This window comes from Schistocerca nitens, chromosome 5 (genome assembly GCF_023898315.1).
Source record: "Schistocerca nitens isolate TAMUIC-IGC-003100 chromosome 5, iqSchNite1.1, whole genome shotgun sequence".
Classification (NCBI taxonomy): Eukaryota; Metazoa; Arthropoda; class Insecta; order Orthoptera; family Acrididae; genus Schistocerca; species Schistocerca nitens.
The window spans coordinates 748,242,528-748,256,196 of NC_064618.1; the positions used below are offsets into that span (position 1 = coordinate 748,242,528).

A 13,669-nucleotide genomic window follows, 5' to 3' on the forward strand; every position below is an offset into this window, starting at 1 on the left:
AGTAGCATCAATGAAAAATGGTCCTACTAAGCCCCTAGATGATAGTCCACACCACATATGAGCCCCTGGTAGATTGACCACTTTATCCAAATAAACATGCGGGTTTTCCGGTGTCCAGTACACACTGTTAGGCCGATTCATGGTCCCATTAAGTTTAAATTGTGCCTCGTCACAAATTGTTCATCATCAGTTACCATTTGCTGATACGATTTGGAAAATTGCACTCAGTGATCAGGATCGTCGCCATTAATCGCATGCAGTAATCGTGAAATGTAAACTTTCACTTTGCAGTTTCAGAATTCTTTGTACACTTGTACTGCTAACCCCCACTTCACATTCACATTGCGTAGCAGACTTCTGTGGAGAATTAACAAATGTTTCCAACACGAGAACCGACGAAGCAGTTCTTGTAGTTGTACGCTGCCTTCCTGATCTTCCTTTGTGAATATCAAAACTCGTTCCTAGCAATTCAAACTTGTCAATGATGCGTTTAACTGTTAGGCGGGTTGGCAGTTCTGTTTCAAACTCCCACCTTCACTAATGTTGCACTTCAACGGCATTATTAAACTTGAAAAACCGCTTCACAATACATTTTTGTTGCTCGAATGTCAAGTGTGCTTCAGCCATCTTGTTTTCTCAATACTGATATGAAAGTACTAACATCTGTTGAGCCAAAGACCATACTACAACACACTCACAACTCAAATCAAACGTCAATATTGATATCTCGACAGAGCCTAACAAAGAGTGTATACTTTTTCTGCTGGACTCTGTATATGTTAACTAGATAAAAAAGTCAGTAATGTCATATCTCCATGAGGAACTTGAAACTTTCAGCACAGGTTAGGATCATGCAGAGGAACTCTGACTCAAGTTTAAAAGAATAGTTGACCATGCACTGGATAGATATGTACCCAGTAGAAAAGTTCATAGTGGGAGGGAACCCCCTGGTATACAGTAATTGTAAAGAAACTTCTAAAGAAACAGATAATATTGCATAGTAGGTGTAAAACAAACTGTACAGCTACAGATAGAGAGATGTTGAATGAAACACATTTGGCTATCAAGAGAGCAATGTGTGATGCATTCAATGACAAAAGTAACAGAATATTGTCAAATGCCATTCCACAAAATCCAATGAAATTCTGGTCATGTGTAAATCTGTTAGAGGCACCATAGTTAGTGTCAAGTCCCTCGCGAATGAGACAGGAACTGAAATTGAGGGTAGTAAAGCAAAAGCTGAAATGCTTAACTCCATTTTCATATGTTCCTTTAAAAAGGAAAACCCAAGAACATTGCCCAATTTAATCCTCGTACCACTGAAAAGATGAATGAAATAAGTATTAGTGTCAGCTGATGTTGGGAAACAGCTAAAATCATTAAAGTTGAACAAAGCTCCAGGCCCTGATCAAATTCCTTTCAGATTCTATACTAAATTTGTGGCTGAGTTAGCCCTCTTCTCACTATAATCTAGCGCAGATGCCTTGAACAAAAATCCATGCCCAGTTCTTGGAAAATGGCACAGGTCACACCCCTCTACAAAAAGGGTAGTAGAAGTGATCCACAAAACTACTATCCATTATCCTTGACATCAATTTGTTGTAGAATTTTACAACACATTCTGAGCTCAAAAACAGTGAGTTATTCTGAACAGAATAACATCCTCAATGCCAACCAGCATGGTTTTTGAAAACATCGATCATGTGAAACTCAACTCACACTTTTCCCACATCAAGGCAACCAAGTAGATGCAGTGTTTTCTGATTTCCGAAAAGCATTTGACTCAGTACCACACCTACGCTTATTGTCAAAAGTATGATCATAAGGGGTATCAAGTGAAATTTGTGACTGGATTGAGGACTTTTTGGTAGAGGGGACACAGCATGTTATCTTGGATGGAGAGTCATCATCAGATGTAAAAGTACGAGGGCGGTCCAGAAAGTAACCTCCGATTGGTCACAGTGCGGGTTGTGGGGGGAGTAGCGACGCCATCTGTGCGTTCACGCACTCAACAGGTCAGTCAGCATCAAGCCGTGGTCGAGTGAACGTCGTACCTGCGCTAGTTTAGTTTTTGTGGCAGTTTGAAATGTGTGCTGCAATAGAAAACCCCGCCAAATGTGAAGTGCGTGCTGTCATAAGGTTTTTTACAGCCAAAGGATATTCTGCAGCAGCTATTCATCGTGAGCTTTGTGCCGTGTACGGACCAAGAGTTATGAGTGAAGGAGTTGTCCATGAATGGGTACGTTTATTTAAATGTGGACGAGAAAACGTTCATGATGAAGAGAGGAGTGGTAGACCATCATTGGTGACTGACGAACTCGTTCAGACAGTTGATGCAAAAGTTCGTGAAAATCGACGTTTCTCAATGTCGGAGTTGTCTACTGGTTTTCCACAGATTTCTAAGACTCTCTTGTACGAGATAGTGACAGCAAGATTGGGTTACCGTAAGTTCTGTGCACGATGGGTGCCCAAAATTCTTACCGACCACCACAAAACTCAAAGAATGGCCTCTGCATTAGACTTTCTGTCACGTTATGAGGACGAAGGAGAACCATTGTTAAACAGAATCGTGACCGGTGACGAAACCTGGATTAAGTACGTGAACCCTGAGACAAAAGAATAATCAAAGATGTGGGCACATTCAAATTCGCCTACCAAACCAAGAAAAGCCTCGCAAGATTTTTCTGCCAGAAAACTGATGGCAACAGTGTTTTGGGATGCCAAAGGGGTGTTGTTGGTTGAATTCATGGAACGTGGTACGACCATTAATCAAGACGTGTACTGTGAAACAATAAAAAAGTTACGACGGGCTATACAGAACAAACGCCGTGGTATGCTGACTTCCGGTATCGTTTTTTTGCACGATAACACCCGTCCTCACTCTGCTCGCAGAACAACGGCCCTTCTTGAGTCCTTCAAGTGGGACGTTATCAACCATCCACCTTACAGCCCAGACCTGGCGCCAAGTGATTATCACCTCTTCATGCATTTGAAGAGATGGCTCGGGTCACAGCGGTTTGATGACGACGAAGAGCTCAAAGATGCGGTCACAGGCTGGCTCCAGGCACAAGCGGGTGATTTTTATGCAGAAGGAATTTCAAAGCTTGTGAAGAGATACGATAAGTGCCTCAATCGCTATGGAGACTATGTAGAAAAATAGTGCAAAGATGTAGTTGTAAGATGTATATATTAAAATATTTTTATTTAACTTGGTGTATTTTTTTAAATCAACCGGAGGTTACTTTCTGAACGGCCCTCGTAATTTTGGGTGTGTCCCTGGGAAGTGAGCTGAGACCCTTGCTGTTCATGTTGTATATTAATGACCTTGCAGACAATGTCAATAATGAAATCAAGCTTTCTGCAGATGATGCTGTTATCTACAACAAAGTACTATCTGAGATAAGCTGCATAAATATTCAGTCAGATCTTGTTAAGATCTGAATGTTCAGAAATGTAGCACTTTGCACTTCACAAAACAAAAAATGTATATCCTATTGCTGTAATATCAATGAGTCACTGTTAGAATCAGCCAACTTATACAACTACCAGGGTGTAACACACTGTACGGATACGAAATGGAATGCCCACATACATTCAGTCGTCGGTCAAGCAGGTGTCAGACTTCGGTTTATTGGTAGAATACGGGAGAACTGCAATCAGTCTACAAAAAGAGAGTGCTTACAAATCACTCATGCGACCCATCCTACAATATTGCTCAACTATGGGGGATCTGTACCGTACTAACAGGGGATGTTGATCATATACAGAGAAGGGCACCATGAATGGTCACAGGTTTGTTTAATCTGTTGGAAAGTATCACAGAGATACTGAGAAAACTGAAATGGTAAACTCTCGAAGACATATGTAAACTATTCTAAGAAAGTCTATTAACACACAGAGATCGCAAGGAGAAGATTAGAATAATTACTGCATGCACACGGACATTCAAACAATCATTCTTCCCACACTCCATAAGTGAATGGAACAGGAAGAAGCCCAAATAAGTGGCACAATGGGAAGCACCTTCTGCCATGAACCTCACGTTGGTTTGCAGAGTACAGATGTAGATGTAAGCATTTTGCAATTTGGTTTACTGTTTTTGCTCGAAGTGGCACGCAGTTAAGTTATTGATAAATTTGATCACAAAAATGTTTCTCCGAAGTTCATGTCAGTTGATCTCTCTATGTAGCTGGATTAGAAGCCTTACATTTTGCAAACTTTGTTGCCCAGAAGTTTGTTTATAAAACCTACAAGTGTTAGCACTTTTGGGATCAGTTCTTGAGACAGACAGGGTTGAAGTTGCCCAAAACCAAATTTGCTGCCCAAGTAAGTGATTTTTGAACTTTTGTATCTCAGATGGGTCACTATCACTTAAAAAGAGTATCTCTTTCTCTAATATACATAAAATTGCAAAGGAATTATCCAGCAAAGATCTCATGCAAATGACAATTGGGTCATTCCAATGAAATGTGGAAATAAAGATCAAAAATCAACTTTTACTAAACTTAGTCCTCTCTAATGCCAAATTGACACTAAAGCTTTACATTTTATTGTTTTGCTATAGCTACATTTATCACAGAAAAAATAATTATTTGGATAGTGCATAATGATGGACGTTCCAACAGGCTTTTCATGCATGATGCTGTTGCATACACAGATGATGTAACAGTGGAAAATTGTAGCGAAATGCAAGGAGGCATGCAGAGAATCCACGCTTGGTGTTGGGATTTGCAACTGACCTTCAAATGTACCATATTGTGTATAAATAGGAACAAAGTCTCATTACTGTATGATACACAATTGCAGTGCCACGACTGAAAGCAGTCACATCCATAAAATATCTAGAAGTATGCCTACGAAGTGACAAAGTGCAATGACCAAATGAAACTAATCATCCATAACATGGATGTCAGACTGAGATTCATTGTAAGAATCCTCAGGAAATGTAATCCAACCTCAAAAGAAAATGCTTGCAAAACCCTCATTTGACCAGTACTTGAATATTGCTTGTCAGTCTGGGATCCATACCAGACAGCATTGAGAGAGGAAATGGAAGAGATCCAAAGAATAGCAGCACATTTCGTACAGGTTCATTTAGAAAGCACAAAAGTATCACAGAGATGTCCCGCCAACACCAGTGGCAGACACTGCAAGAGCTGCATTCTCCACCGCAGTGTACCTTATTGTTAAAAGTTTGGGGAGTGTACATTTCTAGAAGAGTCAATTGTTATATTGCTTCCTCCTGCATATGTCTCATGAAAAAAATCATGAAGTTAAAATTAGAGAGGTTTAAGCTAACATGTAGGCTTACCAGCAATTGTTGTTCTTATGAAGCATTACTGAATAGAACAGAAAAAGGGGAAAGGGGCAGCAGTACACAAAAAAAAAACCTTCGCCGCACACTGGAAGATGTCTTGCAGAGTAGCTTGGTGAAGATGAGCTACAGAGTTCAACAAAAAGTTGTATAAATGCTCGCACTTCGTTAGCCATGATTCCAGACCACCCCTGTGTTTGAGGAGGAAGGTGATGCAGCAATCACCTATAAGCTATTGCAACAATATGTGAAGCACTAAATGTTCTCTCAGGTGGACAACTATTTTTGTTTTAAATTTAAATTCAACTTTCTAGTATGTAATGTCCCGCAAGTACCATGAAAACTATGAATATTTATGATATATTAGGTTTGCAAGTTGTAAGTTTTCAAATTTTTATAACCATATTAAACAAGAAAAAAGGACAAAACCAAAAGTTGTGATTCCACCCATCTGCTTTGACCCATGACATCACCATCTGCTTCAAACCATGACATCATGAAGATGGTAGACATCAAGCATATACAATACAGCAATGACATCACTCATTACACGACAAACAAAAATAAATAAGATTTGAAATATTTTACTCAAGCAATAGCTCGAAACTAATGGGCCAGTCATGAGAAGTCCGTGTGGAACAAGCCAAATACATGACAATAAGAATAAGGACACCGTTACAAAACAAATATTAACCCAAAAATCAAGTATATGAAATTCTAAACATTGAACACAACTAAAAAATATAAAAACAAAAAACGGCTGGAAAAGTAAATTTCATGTGACCTGTATAGTTTAAACGAAGACCATGATATCGGCAATCCACACACAATTTCACAAATTTCGCTTGACCCATACAGTTCAAACTCTCTCAACACTACAAAACCAAACCACAACTCAGAAACCTGCTCTGCAACACAAATATCACTTGACATTTATAGTTCATACGAAGTGCTCGATGCCATGAACACACACAACTCCAAAATCTGGTAACTTAATTTCTACTGAGCCAAAAAAAATGTATTCAGCATCACAAATTTAATCTTCCTTATTTTTGTAGGTGACATAATACCAGTGATCGGAATAACTGATGCTTTCAGCAAGTGAAGACTTGCAAAGTATTCTTTTGGTAACTATGCTGCTTCGAGTTGCCATTTGCTGACATCCAATTCCAGCAAAAAGCTGTTAAATACTATAGAATTTTCTCCTGAAGAAAAGGAACTGTTGTTGAATCATTCTAATCAGAGCTTCAGTGATAATTGTACAATTTCTCTTCATTATAAAGCCATTTCATTGACAAACTTTGAACTTTTGCAAAAATCATGCTTTTCCAATGAAAAATCATCACAACTGGAAAAATTTAGCACAGTTTAATGAAACCCTGTCAAAGAATCTGAACAATTTTAATAAGCATGGTTCAGATGGGCAACAGTTGTGTTTAGGCTGCAGTGTTGCACTACAATTATATGCAGGTGGAAGCCTGTAATACAGTTCACATCAGTTTAAATTCTCTCAAGGCTTCCCCTTTTAATATCCACAGGATTAAATAAATATGATTTAAAAGGCTACATCAAATGCAATGTTAATCAGGCACAAAGCTTAATAGGTACGCAAGTGACATCTGCTAGAAGTATCCACTCCCAAAGAACTGCAAAATTAGTTAGCACGTTCAGGTAGAAAGAAATGCGTAAGTTGTTCCGATTATATGCAGCTGTTGTCAGACTTGAAGCAAAACTCTACTCAAGCTGTCAAAATTCAGGTTCTCACATTAACTTCAGGGAGTTGGTACACTTAAAAAAATCTCTACAGAATTTTGTGTCTCAGAATGAGTAATTCAGACAGCCAGGAAGCAGAAAAGTTAAAAGGGTGCGCTAGTAGCACCAGGGAAAATGCAGGCAGAGACTTGTCTGATGGAGTAAAGAATCAAGTGCTCCAAATTATGTAGATGCATTCAGCAAGCTCTGCCATAGCATGAAAGATTATGTTTCTGACAGAATTGATGGCACAAAAGTTCAGGAATAAAAGCAACTGTTGCTAAAAAGCCTGGAAGGAAAGTTATTGTTTATCACGCCAGAAACTTCCTTTTCAAAATTCTTTGAACTCAGACCGAAATGTTGTCACTCTGTCCCCACCTCTGCCTCTCTTGGGTTTGTCAGCTTGCAGTACTGAGTCAAAAGCTAGTGTGTTACATCCTGCAAGACTTGCCTTGCAGGATATGCATTTTAATAACAACTTACTGATATGTACAAGGACACTAATCCTGAAGAAACTGTGGATTACAAACAGTGTATCCAAACAGATCATGCATCATTTGGAACTAAGCAACTGCCGGTAGACGATTTTATCAGAAAGATAACAAAAATCTCAGACCTGACCAATCAATCAACACTTTTTTCCTAAAAGTAAAATACAATACACAAAAACTGTGAAACAAAACCATAAGCTTGGTGATGTAATTGCTCCGCTATATTTTGCAGGTTCTTATTGCATTGTTGTGTAGGCACTGTCCAATGTTATCAGTAGAAAAACAGTAAAGCTACTGTGCATCTCACTATGCTATTTTGTTCAAAAATGATCAAATACAACGCAAATCTTTACGTGATTAGGGCCAGTCTAAGACATGATACAGCTGCTGCTTAAAAAGGCTATGTTTTCTCATACTCCAAAATACTGGTCTGCATGAGAAACTTTACTGGATAACTGTAGGCCTTCAATGAAAAAAGCTTTCAAGAAAATTTCATGTTTTGCGGAGAAAAAAATGCTCTTTTAAATGCTAGCTACACCAAGTGTAGAACAGGCATCCCTTCTGAGGCACAAGGGTTCGAAAATCACTTGTTTTAGAAGCAAATTTGGATTTCGGCAATTTCATCCCTGCTTATCTCAAAAGCTATGAACCCAAATGTGATGAAATTTGTAGATTTTGTTAACATGATACCAGGGGTTAACGAAGGCATCCAATCCCACCTGTCGGCTTTGACCCGTGACATAAGGGTGTCATGGTGTGTGATGTCATGATGGCGCGGAGTTTAGTTTATGAGTTGGTTGTGTTTGTAGATGTCATCTTGTTGTATTATGGCACAGAGTTTGGTTGTGTCTGTAGATGTCGTCTTGTTGTATTACGGCACAGAGTTTAGTTTGAGTTTGTTGTGTTTGCAACTGTCTTCTTGTTGCAGTTGGTGGTGTCTTCTGGTGGTGTGTGTATGGTCCACGTGTTATGTGGTGTATTGTGTTCATCTGAGTGTCGTTGGTCACAGTGTGAATTAATTTGTATTGACTGCGATTGAAGAATGGAAATTGGTTTCAGTGAGTTGGCAATAATTTTTTTTTCCCAATTGGTGTTATTGGTTTACTGTTTGTCATGTTTAAGATGTTTAATTTATTTTGTGGCTTCTTTTGTTAGGTATGGATATGACAGTGAAATTTAACAGTTTCACGGTTGTGTGCTGAGATGGTGGACAACATAATGACCCTCATAAAATTTTTGCAGTTGTTTGGACTGCAAGCCAAAATAGTCAAGAGAATATGTGGTTGGCCAGAGTTCTTGCATCTCGGACCAGGGATTATTACATGTGGCGATGCCAAAGGGATAACCTTTGGCGCTCCATAAGACGCGTTACCTGGTTCGAGAAGTCTTGGTTGGCCATGAGAGAGATAGTTTTGATGACATATTATTTTTATTATAGATCTTCCATAAGTTTTTGCGCGCATGAGACTGTTGTGTGTGAGAGGACGATTTTAGATTGGTTTTCTTTTTGTGGGGAAATTTGTTCAGAATGTGTTAAGTATAGGGGTAAGTTGGGTGGCTCAAATGGCTCTGAGCACTATGGGACTTAACATCTGAGGTCATCAGTCCCCTAGAACTTAGAACTACTTAAACCTAACTAACCTAAGGACATCACACACATCCATGCCCGAGGCAGGATTCGAACCTGCGACCGTAGCGGTCGCGCGGTTCCAGACTGAAGCGCCTAGAACCGCTCGGCCACACTGGCCGGCGTAAGTTGGGTGGGCCAGGGTTGGTGGTCAAGATAGATGAGTTGCAGTTTGGGGTGGGGGGGGGGAGAATTATTTGGGGGGGGGGTTATTCAGATTGTGTTTTCAGGTTTTTGGAGGGGCATACAAAGAGGGAATTGGTGGGGTTAATAGAAGAGTATATAGAGGAAGGGAGTATGGTAGTTTCAGATGTTTTTTCATCTTATCGGGTTGGGGAAGAAGGGTTATGATCATTTAGTTGTCAATCATGGTTTAGAGTTCAAGAGACCGGAGCATGTACTAATACAATAGAGGGGATTTAGGGGACGGTTAATTCGGTCATAGGGAGAGGGAAAGAGGCGCTCTTCTAACCTGCAATCTCATTTAGATGAGTATTGCTGGCTGAAGTGAGTCCCTGTGGAGTATTGTATTTTTTGCATCTTTTTAAGGGCTGTTAGTAAAATGTATAGGCCAAGGGTGGTTAGTTGTGGGGGTTTTATATGTGGCGGGGGGGGGGGGGGGGGGGGGGACGCATTGTTGGTAATTGTGGATTTAGGTGGGTTTGATGAGTTGGGGGGGGGGGGGGAGACTGTTTTATGATTATGTTGCAGAGGATCTGTTTTGTTGCAACTGACCTCTCCCCCCCCCCCCCCAGTCGTTTTCTTGGTGTATTGTTCGCGAGTTGTGATGTCTTGGTGTTTTTTATGTATTCTGGTTTGGTGTTGTTTATCGCAGGTGTAGGAGTTTGATGTTTTGGTATCGTCACTTGTGGTAGATTCATTTAACTTAAGGGAAGTATTCGATTCAAATTTTTTACTTGTAGGTCAAGGGAAGTGTCCTATGCCAATGTTTGGCGTGGTAGGCGAATGTATTTTGGTATTGTTGGTTGTAATTGACCTATATAGGTCAAGGGAAGTGTCCGATTCCAATGTGTCGTCGTAGCTCCGTGTCTTTTGGTATAGTCAGTTGTAATAGAACTATACCAGTCAAATGAAGTGTCCGGTTCCAGTGTGTCGTAGCTCAATGTGTTTTGGTATAGTCAGTTGTAGTTGACCTACACAGGTGAAGGGAAGTGTCAGATTCCAATTTTTGTTGTTTTTGGTGTCGGTTTTGTGGTATCAATAGTTGCGGTCTTTTTACAATTTTTGGGTGCTGGTTTTTATTTTGTGGTATCAACAATTGCGGTTGAGCTATGTAGGTGAAGGGAAGTGACATTCCCGTGAATACTGTGAGCGTAGCAGAATGTGGGAATTTTGTGTTACTTTTCTGTCGTCGCATTGTATGGTTTGGAGTCGTTGCGTTTCTTTATGTGTTTATATTTAGTTTGTTCCCTTCCAAAAACCACCAATTTCCCGCACTGATCCCGTTAGTTTGATTATATTTTTGGGGGGGGGGGGGAGACGTGTTTGTTATCGTGTTTATGTAATGACGTCACAGGCGCCATATTGGAGACACTGAGAATGGTTGTTTCCACCATATTGGTGACGTCATGGGTCAAAGCAAACGGGTGGAATCGGACGATTCTGTATCGGGTAATAAGACTCAGAAAAGGAGAATTTTCTAAATCAACTACATAAAGGGATCAAGCCATACAAACTTGGCGGAAATTTTATTACGATAAAATTTACTGATAACTTTGAGTGCCACTTGGAACAAAAATAGTGAGCGAAATGACATAACACTTACAGAATATGTACAATGCAAATTATTCAACTACGTTGCCAAATATTGCGGCTCTACCACAATTATCCAGTAAATTACCGCACTTTGGACATGGCTAAAAATTCTGAAATGTCCCAGACATATTTGCGTACCCTTCGCTTAAGAGGCCCCTACTCAAAAACTATTAAAATCTTAGAGACAGTAAATTGTTGACTAAATCTCCCTTTGGTCGCTTAACGGCTATGTACACCAAATCTGAGCAAAATTGAGTTGGTAGAGCGGTGATTATGCCTAAAACTAGGCCATGTGGCACGGAATTATTCTATTTAAAAATGACAGCATTTGGTGGACATGGATCAAATTAAGGATAATAATGAAATATATTGGTTATCATGGCTTATCATACTTAAGAAAGCACTAATGAAGAAACATTATTTGTTTTTAAACTAAAATAACGCTTAACATTGACTAACGCCAAAAATACAGTGACTGTACTCACAAGGTGGAGGAAGATAGCCATAGAACAAGACATCTCCACAGGAGGACTGAGTGAGATCTTCGCACAACATTAACCTCTTCACTAAGGGAGCAATGGCATAATACTCAGCTTCATGTCGGAAAGCACGTAAGTCCACACTTAAATCAATATCTCTCGTCCGCAAATAGTTCAAAATTGTTGCAAACAATTTCGGATCTCTGTCGATGAATATAGCGCCTGTTTCATCTCGGAGGCTTGATATTCGTCCGCTAAGAAGGGCTGTAAAGAAAGAATCTGGCACCCACATTAAAGTTTGCCGGGAAGTTGAAAACCTGTAAAGCAGAAATACGAGAAAAGTATCGACAACATTTCGTGTGTTTGAATTTAAGTGACAAAAAATTGTTACACATGATAATACCTTGTTCCTCCTACATTTAGATGAACAATGTCACCGTTACTTGGTGGATGGAATGCTGCCATTATTAACAACGAAAATTAACACTGATAACAACACGTATTTACTATTTCATTGTGTCAGTCATTACATCCAAACAATACAAAGACCATAGCATACATGTCAACAAAAACGATGCGGAATCACACATGAAGAGCTGTAACTCGATTTGTGGTATTCGATAGCCATTCGACTCTGTTAAAATACAGTCGCTACACTCCGTCTCGTTTTTGTTACTCATGGCGATACAGCGCCCCAAGCAGCCAGCAAGCAACACTTCCGAATACGATTTCGGACGAGTGCGAATACTAACGTTTATATTGATATGTAACATAGTTTTTGCAATAAGGAGTCTATGTAGAGCAATGAAATTCAACAATAACTGCAAAATGAAACCACATTTGTCAGTTTTTAGTTTCCTAAGAGCCCTGGGAGGTAAGAAACGGTATATTATAGGACAGTTTATATACGGTTATCTTTTAACGTACAATTATTTACCGACCTTTGGTAACAAAAAAATTGCTAGTAAACACAAGAAGACCTGTCGTTTGTAGAAAGATGCTGTATAACTTCCCAACAAAGTGGAGTTCTGTTCGCTAGAGTTTCAGACAAATCAGGGAATTTGAAGAAAAACCTATATAGAATGTAATAGCACATTATTTAATATACGAAATAAGGCACCACAGCAGTAGCTTAAGAGAGAACGACACAGACTTGATAATAAATCGTCAAAATCAAGAAAACTGTGCCCAACACAGGAACGATCAGTTCCACTGCCGTTACTACATTTGAGACACAAATGGCAATAATGTTTAACACATTCGCTTTTGAAGCCAAATCAATTATATGTACAACATTATTCTTGTGTTAGAAAACCGAGAGAAGTGTAAGAATGGGCGAATCATTACATTCCATAAAAATGTTCAAGTGTCAATTAAAGTGCCTTTCATAATAACAACAGAAATATAGGCTTCACCTGCATAGAATTCTCTTGCTTTCAGTGGAGTTAGTTACAAATTCATATATATTTGAAAGTATTTCTTTATGCATAAGTTATAGCTTCTGTCACTGAATCACTGTAATTTGGCTGCTTTTACATACATTTACATGTATCTTTGGTAATTTGCTAACACATCAAATGCACAATTATACGGTAACAATTACGTATAAACGACTATAAATTACTTCTGTACTGCATGAGTTCATTTCCTTTCAACCTCAAGAAATTAGAAAAACACTAAGAATCTGCTACAATGAAAGTTCGTCTTACGTCGCCTAGTTTACAAAATAATGAGTCAAAATTTTAAAATTCGTAACGACACATTATCTAAAACTATTTTAATACCTAGGAAAATAAATGACAAGCAAGACAGAACAGAGCCATAGAAAATAGAGTATGTAAAATGGTAGTGGCATTCCAAATGACAAAAAACATATATCACGAAAAAAGATTGTCCTGGAATACAAAACTAAGACACAATCAACAAGTGGTAAGGCCTGAAACACTGTAAGCAGCAAAAACACTTAACCTAACAGGATTTGGGGATCTTGAAAGAGTGGAAAAAGCTGAAAGAAGAATTCTAAGGAAAATACTGGGACCTAGAAGTAATAGTAATGTTGAATACAAACCGAGATCAAACAGAGAGCTCTATTTGAAAATGGAAAAGCTAACTGATGTTACAAGGAAAAGGAGACTACAGTTTTATCGAGCCACATATCGAATGAATGGTAATAAACTAACCAAGAAAATTTTCTACTTACTAAACAGCTACAAATTCAAACCCATATGTT

General features: G+C 39.0%; 1 protein-coding gene across 1 annotated transcript in view; it reads right to left on the minus strand.

Moving 5' to 3' along the window:
* Positions 1-12,019, minus strand: part of LOC126260957 (BTB/POZ domain-containing protein KCTD3) — a 264,436-nt gene extending 252,417 nt beyond the window's left edge. The window contains exons 1-2 of the mRNA XM_049958473.1: positions 11,843-12,019; positions 11,446-11,756 (exon numbers count right to left, since the gene is read on the minus strand). Of these exons, the coding sequence (XP_049814430.1) occupies positions 11,446-11,756; positions 11,843-11,904 (373 nt within the window). The 5' untranslated portion in view covers positions 11,905-12,019. The remainder of the gene's footprint in view (positions 1-11,445; positions 11,757-11,842) is intronic.
* Between the last annotated feature and the right edge of the window lie 1,650 nt (positions 12,020-13,669).